Consider the following 10,180-nt stretch of genomic DNA (forward strand, 5'->3'; position numbering starts at 1 on the left):
TGTCTAAAAGTAATCTCATTTAATGGGAAGATATGATAAAGCAAATAAAATGTTGGGAAAAGTAATCCCTTTCAAATATAAATATAAAATAGGAAAAGTACAAAATTATTTTTGTACTCTTCTGCACAGGAAAAGTGTGCAGGAAAGAGTTTTAAAAAGCAAGCCTGCAGCTGGGCGCGGTGGCTCACGCCTGTAATCCCAGGACTTTGGGAGGCCGACGCAGGCGAATCACTTGAGGTCAGGAGTTCGAGACTAGCCTGGTCAACACAGTGAAATCCTGTCCCTACTAAAAATACAAAAATTAGCCAGGCGTGGTGAACATCTGTAGTCCCAGCTATTCAGGCGGCTGAGGCACTGACGCACATGAATCGCTTGAACCCAGGAGGCAGAGGTTGCAGTGAGCCAAGAACATGTCACAGAACTCCAGCCTGAGTGACAGAGTGAAATCCTGTCTCAAATCAATCAATCAAACAAAATAAATCCTACCAGCCAGGAGCGACGGCTTGTGACTGTAATCCTAGCACTTTGGGAGGCCAAAACGGGCAGATCACTTGAGCCCAGGAGTTCAAGGCCAGCCTGGGCCATGAGGCGAAAATACAAAAAGTACAAAAATTAGCCAGGCATGGGGCACATGCCTGTGGTCCCAGCTACTCAGAAGGCTGAGGTGGGAGGATCATGTGAGCCTGAGGAGGTCGAGGGCGTAGTGACCTATGATCACATTCAGCCTGGGTGAGAGTAAGACCCTGTCTCCAAAAAAAAGCTATCAATAAGAAATTGTTAGTTAACTGGGTGTGGTGGTGCATGCCTACAGTCCCAGCAACTTGGGAGGCTGAGGTGGAAGGATGACTTGAGCCCAGCAGGTCGAGGCTGCAATCAGCTGTGATCATGCCACTGCACTCCAGCCTGGGAGGCACACTGAGACACTGCCTCAAGAAAAAAAAAAAAGGACAAGAACGATGGCTCACACTTGTAATCCCAGCACTCTGGGAGGCTGCGGCTGGCTGAGACAGGTGGATTGCTTGAGCTCAGGAGCTGAAGACCAGCTTGGCCAAAATGACAAAATCCACCTCTACAAAAAATACAAAAATTAGGCCTGAAGCAGTGGCTCACATCTGTAATCCCAGCACTCTAGGAGGCTGAGGCAGGCAGATCACCTAAGGCCAGGAGTTCAAGGCCAGCCTAGCCAATATGGTGAAACCCCATCTCTATTAAAAATAAAAAATTAAAAAATTAAAATAAAACGGAAAAGCAAAATGTATGACAATCTGAAGAGCATTCTCTAAGGAAAGAGAAGAAGGGCAAAGCCTCTGACAAGATTGTGTTATAAAACAGCAGATATACCATGAATCTCAGTTTTAGTATCAATGCTTAATAGTCAAGAATAAGTTTTAAAATGCTTACAAATCAGCAACTAAGCTCCATGGAGCCAGGAAACAAAAACTTTTAAATTCAATTCTCTAAACCCTAAAACATCTGAATGATTCCAACCAAGAGCTGACAGCACCATACAATAAGCAAATACAAAGAACCTAAATAGCTAAAAAAAATTTTGAGAAAATAAAATTGGATGATTATAACCTGATTTCAAAGCTTAGGGTAAATATGGTAATTAAGCCAGCACGATTTTGTAACTGACAAACTGGTCAATGAAACAAAAAAAGTACAGATTTTTTCCAGGTTTTTTAAATAAAGATGCAAGGGTAACACGGTAACAAAGGGGAAATCATAAATCTTTGCAATTAATGGTGCCGAACAACTGGAAACCTGCACAATAAAAACGATTTTTACGTTACACTCAAAATGTATAAACGTAAAAACTATAAAATTTCTCAAGAAAACACGAGAAAAGTTTTGCAATCTTAGGCAAAGATCATACAAGGACACAGAACAAACCATACAAGAAAAAAAATTGACAAAATTTGGACTTCATAAAATATAAAAACATCTGCTCTTTGAGGGTCACTGTTAAAGTTAAAAAACTTCACAGAAGCAATGGCTCACACCTGTAATTCCAGCACTTTGGGAGGCTAAGACAGGAGGATAGTTTAAGCTCAGGAGTTAGGGACCAGTCTGGGCAACACAGCAAGACCTCATATCTACTTTAAAAAAAAAAAATCAAAAAATTAGCCAGGCGTGGTGGCGCACGCCTGTAGTACCAGCTACTCAGCAGGCTAAGGAAGGAGAATCATTTGAGCCCAGGAGGTCAAGGCTGCAGTAAGCCGAGATCACTCCATTGCACTTCAGCCTGAGTGACAGAGCGAGACCGTGTCCCCCAAAAATAAATAAATAAATAAAAAGAAAAGAAAATTTAAAAACAAGCCACAGACTGGGAGGAAGATTTATAATACAGACATACCTAGATTTGATAATTCAGTAAGAAGACAATCTACCCAATTAAAAATGAACAAAGGGGGGCCGGGTGCGGTGGCTCACGCCTGTAATCCCAGTACTTTGGGAGGCTGAGGTGGGCGGATCAGAAGGTCAGGAGATCAAGACCATCCTGGTGAACATGGTAAAACCTCGTCTCTACTAAAAATACAAAAAAAATTAGCCAGACATGGTGACTGGTGTCTGTAGTCCCAGCTATTCGGGAGGATTAGGCAGGAGAATGGCGTGAACCCGGGAGGCAGACCTTGCAGTGAGCCGAGATCGCGCCACTGCACTCCAGTCTGGGCAACAGAGCGAGACTCTGACTCAAAAAAAAAAAAAAAAAGAACACGGGGACATCTAAGAAAAATGGACAAAAAATTTTAGATATTTCAGGAAAGATATATAATTGGCCAAAAAGCACATGAAAAGATGCTCATCATTAGTCATGAGGAAACTAAAATTCAAATCACGATGAGACTGCGCTAAACTAACCAGAATATTTAAGTCTAAAAAGCACCAAGTGCAACTGGGCACAGTGGCTTAGACCTGTAATCCCAACACTCAGGGAGATTGAAGCAGGTGGATCACTTGAGGCCAGGAGTTCCTGACCAGCCTCGCCAACATGGCGAAACCCCATCTCTACTGCAAAAAAAAAAGAAAAAAACTTAGCCAGGCATAGTGGTGCATGCCTGTAGTCCCAGCTACTCAGGAGGCTGAGGCACAATCATCACTTGAACTCAGGAGGCAGAGATTATAGTGAGCCAGGATGGAATCACTGCACTCCAGCCTGGGTGACACATGGAGACTCTGTCTCAAAAACAAATTGACAAAATATTAAAGATAGGCTGGGCACGGTGGCTCATGCCTGTAATCCCAGCACTGTGGGAGGCCAAGCGGGTGGATCAGGAGGTCAGGAGTTCAAGACCAGCCTGACCGAGATAGTGAAACCCTGTCTCTACTAAAAATACAAAAATTAGCTGGGCATGATGGCGGGCACCTGGGATCCCAGCTACTCGGGAGGCTGAGAGAGAGAACTGCTTGAACCTGGAGGCAGAGGTTGCAGTGAGCCGAGATCACGTCACTACACTCCAGCCTGCGCAACAGTGAGGCTCCATCTCAAAAAAAAAAAAAAAGTAAAAAAATTAAAATTAAAAAAACATTAAAAAATTAAAAATAGACCAGGCACAGTGCCTCAGACCTGTAATCCCAGCACTTTGGGAGGCCGAGATGGGCGGATCAAGAGCTCAAGAGATGGAGACCATCCTGGCCAACTTGGTGAAACCTTACATCTACTAAAATTACAAAAATTACCCGGGTGTGGTAGCACGCGCCTATAGTCCCAGCTACTCGGGAGATTGAGGCAGGAGAATCGCCTGGAACCCAGGAGGCAGAGGTTGCAGTGAGCCGAGATCGCTCCACTGCACTCCAGCCTGGATGACAGAGCAAGACTCCGTCTCAAAATAATAATAATAATAATAATAATAATGATAATAATAAGCCCGGGCGCGGTGGCTCACACCTCTAATCCCAGCACTTTGGGAGGCCGAACTGAAGTCCAGAGTTCAAGACCACCCTGATGAACACGTAGAAACCCCATCTTACTAAAAATACAAAATTAGCCAGGCATGGTGGCGCATGCCTGTAATCCCAGCTATTTGGGAGGCTGAGGCAGGAGAATCGCTTGAACCCGGGAGGCGGAGGTTGCAGCGAGCTGAGATGGCGCCATTGCACTCCAGCCTGGGCAACAAGAGCGAAAACTCCATCTCAAAAAATAACAAGAATAAAATAAAATAAAAATAAAAACACCAAGTGTGGGTAAAACGTGGAGTAACTAGAAGTCACTCACTCATTGCTGGTAGGAATGTAAAATGGTACACTACTACAGAAAAGAGCTTGGCAGTTTCTTATAAAGTTAAACATACAGAATTTACCCCTAAATATTTACCTAAGTCACATGAAAGCCTAATATTTACAAGAAGCCTTGTAAACAAATACTCATAGTAGCTTTATTCACAATGGCCAGCAGTTGTAAGCAACTCAAATATCCATCCACATATCACGGACAAAACACAGTTATGTCCATACCATGGAATATGACTCAGCCATAAAAAGGAACAAAATACTATACACACGAAGATATGAATGAAATCTCATAAACATACGCTAAGCAAGAGAAGCCAGACACAGAAGAATACATACTATATGATTTCACTTAATATTAGAAAACACGGGCCGGGCGCGGTGGCTCAAGCCTGTAATCCCAGCACTTTGGGAGGCCGAGACGGGCGGATCACGAGGTCAGGAGATCGAGACCATCCTGACGAACACGGTGAAACCCCGTCTCTACTAAAAAAATACAAAAAAACTAGCCGGGCGAGGTGGCGGGCGCCTGTAATCCCAGCTACTCGGGAGGCTGAGGCAGGAGAATGGCGTAAACCCGGGAGGCGGAGCTGGCAGTGAGCTGAGATCCGGCCACTGCACTCCAGCCTGGGCGACAGAGCAAGACTCCGTCTCAAAAAAAAAAAAAAAAAAAAAAAAGAAAACACAAAACATATTTATAGTAACAGAAATAGCTGTCTAAGGCAGGTAGAGTACAAAATAACCGTAAAAGGGCACAAGAGAACTTCTGTGGGGTAGTGGAAGTGTTCTGTATTTTTATTACGGCAGTGCGTTACGTGAGTACATATGTTTGTTAAAACTCGTTGAGCTCAGCAAGGCGAAGTGGCTCATGCCTGTAATCCCAGCACTTGGGGAGGTCCAGGCAGGTGGATTACTTAAGGTCAGGAGTTCCAGACCAGCCTGGCCAACATGGTGAAACCCAGTCTCTACAAAAACACAGGCCAGGCACGGTGGCTCATGCATGTAATCCCCAGCACTTTGGGAGGCCGAGGTGGGCGGATCACCCGACGTCAGGAGTTCCAGACCAGCCTGCCCAACATGGTGAAATCCTGTCTCTACTAAAAATACAAAAATTAGCCAGACACAGTGGCTTACACTTGTAATCCCAGCTACTCGGGAGGCTGAGGAAGGAGAATTGCTTGAACCTGGGAGGGAGAGGTTATAGTGAGTCGAGATTGCCACTGCACTCCAGCCTGGGCAACAGAGTAAGACTCATCTCCCAAAAAACAAAAAACAAAAAAAAAACCACCTCGTTGAGCTCTACAACAGAATTTTTTTATTATTATTATTTTATTACTATTATTTTTCTAATTTTCTTTTTAAATAGAGACAGGGTCTCATTGCAGCCCTGACCTCCTGGGCTCAAGCGACCCTCCCGTCTCGGCCTCCTGCATAGCTGGGACAACAGGGCAAGTAGCTGAGGCGACTGTGAGCTCCACCACGCAGCCCCCAAGATGTTTTTATGTTGTTGTTGTTGTTGTTGTTTTAGGCAGAGTCTTGCTCTGTCGCCCAGTCTGGAGTGCAATGACACAATCTGAACTCACTGCAACCTCCGTCCCCCAGGTTCAACCAGTTCTGGTGACTCACCCTCCCAAGTAGCTGTGATGACAGGCATACACCACCAAGCCCGGCTAATTTTTCATATTTTTAATAGAGACAGAGTTTCGCCATTTGCCCAGGCTGGTCTCAAACTCCTGAGCTCAGGCAATCCACCTGCCTCGGCCTCCCAGAGTGCTAGGATTACAGGCGTGAGCCACCGAGCCTGGCCCAAGGTACTATTTTTTTTGAGACAAGGTCACTCAGTCACCCAGGCTGGAGTACAGTGGCACGATCTGGGATCACTGCAACCTCTGCCTAAAAGGTTCAAGCAATTCTCGTGCCTCAGCCTCCTGAGTAGGTGGGATTACAGGGATGTGTCACCACGCCCAATTAACTTTTGTATTTTTAGTAGAGATGACTTTTTTTTGTTTTGTTTTGTTTGAGACAGAGTCTGTCACCCAGGCAGGAGTACAGTGGCACCATCTCGGCTCACTGCAACCTCCGACTCCCAGGGTCAAGTGATTCTCGAGCCTCAGCCTCCCCAGTAGCTGGGACTACAGGCGCACATCACCACGACCAGTTAATTTTTGTATTTTTAGTAGGGTCGGGGTTTCGTGCCATGTTGGCCAGGCTGGTCATGAACTCCTGACCTGCGGTGATCTACCCGCTGAAAGTCTGGGGCTTGAGCCACCGCACCCCTGAGGTGCTTTTTATGAATGTAAATTAGATGTCAATAAAGCTGATAACAGTTTCTGAAAGGATTCTCTTAACTTTATAGATTTTACTTTGTATATATATGTTCAGTAAGTTAAATGAAATCATAATACAAAACACTGCTGAGATTTAAACTCTGAAGTTTGAAGAAAGTACATGACTCTTGACTCCTACCAGTACACAAAAATTTCTTATTTGTATTCACTGAATATTTACTCAACACCTACTTACCATATGCTAGTATGAACTGCAAGGAAAGACAGAATTCCAGAACAAAGAGAAGCCCCTATGTAACTGGATAGAAGGAGGACAAGATATTTAAAACTTACGTTGTTAGCAAGAATGCCCCATCACCACATCTTTCCAGAGCCTTTCGTGCAGGAGGTTTTGCTGCAAATTCTACAAAACCTTTTCCTGTAGCTCTACCGCGATCATCCACAACCACAACAGCTTTCTCTACTGGACCAAACTGAGAAAATGCTTGCTCTAGCAGCTCATTGGAAACAACTGGAGAAAGGTTCTTGACAGTTAAGGCAGCTCCATGCGTAGCAAAGCGAATTCGTAGAGGTCTGCTCTTCAAAATAGTGCCATCCAGCTCTGCTTTTGCAATTTCAGCCAGTGTTCTGGATTCCTTTTTAGGAAGAAAAAACATTGTTAAAAGATGACAGTAACAGAAAAAATTTAAAACACTCTTTGGCTTCTAGGGAGAACTAGGTAGCTTTAGCAAATGGCTGACAGGGTCGATTTGATTTCGTAACTTTTAACTTTGGTATCACAGGGTTTTTAACTATTCAATCATCATTTTAAACATTTTAATTAAAAGGTCCGAACTCCGTGTTTTGTTAAAAGTAATTATTTGAAGATTAGCTCCTCATAAGGCCAGTTACCAACTATTAAATATTCAAAGCAATATAGTTTTAGAATCTCCTACGTATATTAAAAACATATTAATAACTTGACTAGAGGCTGGGCATAGTGGCTAACCCCTGTAATCCCAGCACTTTCAGAGGCCGAGGCGGGCAGATCACCTGAGGTCAGGAGTTTGAGACCAGCCTAGCCAACATGGTGAAATCCCATCTCTACTAAAAATACAAAAATTACCTGGGCGTGGTGGTGGGCGCCTTAATCCCAACTACCTGGGAGGCTGAGGCAAGAGATCTCTTGAACCTAGAAGGCAGAAGTTGCAGTGAGCCGAGATGGCGCCACTGCACTCCAGCCTGATCAACAGAGCAAGACTCTCTCTCGGAAAAAATAAAAATAAAAAATAATAATAACTTGGCTAGAAACTATCATCAAAGGAATAATTCTCTCCATACCCTTATGTTTTTCATCTCTTTTCTTTTTTTTTTGTTTTTTTTTTTTTTTGAGACAGAATCTGGCACCGTCACCCGGGCTAGAGCACAATGGCGCAATCTCGGCTATCTGTAACCTCTGTCTCCCGGGTTCAAGAGATTCTCCTGCCTCAGCTTCCTAAGTAGCTGGGACTACAGGCGAACGCCACCACGCCCAGCTAATTTTTTGTATTTTTAGTAGAGACGGGGTTTCACCATGTTGGCCAGGCTGGTCTCAAACTCCTGACCTCAAGATTCGCCCACCTCAGCTTTCCAAAGTGTTGGGATTACAGGCGTGAGCCACCACACCCGGCCTGTTTTTTATGTCTTAATAAAACATCCCGCCTCTGTACAGCCAGACAAATCACCTTTTCTTTTTATTTTCATTTCTTTTCAATATTATATGTAAAAACTATTAGTTCTTGGGTTTTTTTTTCAGGGGAGGGAGTTGTCCTGAGACAGGGTCTTACTCTATTGCCCAGGCTGGAGTACAGAGGCACAATCACAGCTTACTGCAGCCTCAAACTCTGGGGCTCAAGGGATCCTCCTGCCTCACCCTCCTGACTAGCTGGGATTACGGGTGTATGCCACCAAGTCTAGCTACTTTTTTAATTTTTTGTAGAGATGGGGGGGTCTCACTATATTGCCCATGCTGGTCTCTTGAACTCCTGGCCTCAAGCAGTCCTCTCGCCATAGCCTCTCAAAGTGTGAGATTACAGGTATGAGCCACCTTGCTCTAGCCAATGTCTTATTAATGACTTCTCCTGAAATACTGGCATGGGTTATACATTTCTCACCATCACATGAAGAGAAACAAAGGCAACACTCACGAGCTATAACAGTTCTTGCCATTATATAGAGAAGCAAGTGTACACATGCACTTATTATAAACTAAAAAATATGCTCATTGCTGAAACTACAAGGTAAGAGAACTTCCTTCTACTTGGGGAATTCAAAGTTGGTGTAGAATATGGGCAGCACCTAAAACAATAAATAAGGAACTGGTAAATGTAATAGCGGTATGTCTTTTTTTTTTTTTTTTGAGGCGGAGTCTCGCTCTGTCGCCCGGACTGGAGCCCGGACTGGAGTGCAGTGGCCGGATCTCAGCTCACTGCAAGCTCCGCCTCCCGGGTTCGCGCCATTCTCCTGCCTCAGCCTCCCGAGTAGCTGGGACTACAGGCGCCCGCCACCTCGCCCGGCTAGTTTTGTATTTTAGTAGAGACGGGGTTTCACCGTGTTAGCCAGGATGGTCTCGATCTCCTGACCTCGTGATCCGCCCGTCTCAGCCTCCCAAAGTGCTGGGATTACAGGCTTGAGCCACCGCGCCCGGCCCCAGTATGTCTTTTTCACTGTGTTATGGGAACCCTCCAGGGACAACTGAAGAGGCTTTACATGTATATGTAAGAAGAATACAAACATACTATCTTATGAAAAATGTCTTAAGGTCACAAGAGCTCTTTATTCAACCCCTAAAATGTTCATGACAGCTTGAAATTATTGCCCTTTATTGCAAAAATCTACCTATAGAATTATTTTCCAAAACAAATGAAGTTAACCTTTTTAGAGATATACTCATCCCTCTGTATCCATGGATTCAACCAGAAGTAGATCAAAAATATTTAGGGTCAGGCCCAATGGCTCACACTTGTCACCCCAGCACTTTGGGAGGCTGAGGCAGGCAGATCACTTGAGGTCAGGAGTTCAAGACCTGCCTCCTGGCCAACATGGCAAAACCCAGTCTCTACCAAAAAATACAAAAATTAGCCGGGGCATGGTAGTGAGCACCTGTAGTCCCAGCTACTTGGGGAGCTGAGGTGCGAGAATCTCTTGAACCCAGAAGGCAGAGGTTGCAGTGAGCCGAGATCACACCACTGCACTCCAGCCTGGGTGACAGGGAGAGACTCTGTGTCAAAAAAGAAAAAAGAAAAGAAAATATTCGGGAAAGAAACAATTTAAAATAATACAGACAGCCGGGCGCGGTGGCTCAAGCCTGTAATCCCAGCACTTTGGGAGGCCGAGACGGGCGGATCACGAGGTCAGGAGATTGAGACCACCCTGGCTAACACGGTGAAACCCCGTCTCTACTAAAAAAATACAAAAAACTAGCCGGGCGAGGTGGCGGGCGCCTGTAGTCCCAGCTACTTGGGAGGCGGAGCCAGGAGAATGGTGTAAACCTGGGAGGCGGAGCTTGCAGTGAGCTGAGATCTGGCCACTGCACTCCGGGCAACAGAGCAAGACTCCGTCTCAAAAAAATAAAATAAAATAAAATAAAAATAAAAATAAATAAAATAATACAGACAGGCAGGATAAGAGGGCTCACACCTGCA

The 10,180-nt window shown here is 44.7% G+C and overlaps 1 protein-coding gene across 1 annotated transcript in view; it reads right to left on the reverse strand.

Moving 5' to 3' along the window:
* PSPC1 (paraspeckle component 1) overlaps nucleotides 1-10,180 on the reverse strand; it is an 81,172-nt gene that overhangs the window by 66,385 nt on the left and 4,607 nt on the right. The window contains 1 exon segment of the mRNA XM_017886459.1: nucleotides 6,852-7,153. Within this exon segment, the coding sequence (XP_017741948.1) occupies nucleotides 6,852-7,153 (302 nt within the window).

This window comes from Rhinopithecus bieti, unplaced genomic scaffold, assembly GCF_001698545.2.
Source record: "Rhinopithecus bieti isolate Rb0 unplaced genomic scaffold, ASM169854v2 scaffold_1014, whole genome shotgun sequence".
In the NCBI taxonomy this organism is placed as follows: Eukaryota; Metazoa; Chordata; class Mammalia; order Primates; family Cercopithecidae; genus Rhinopithecus; species Rhinopithecus bieti.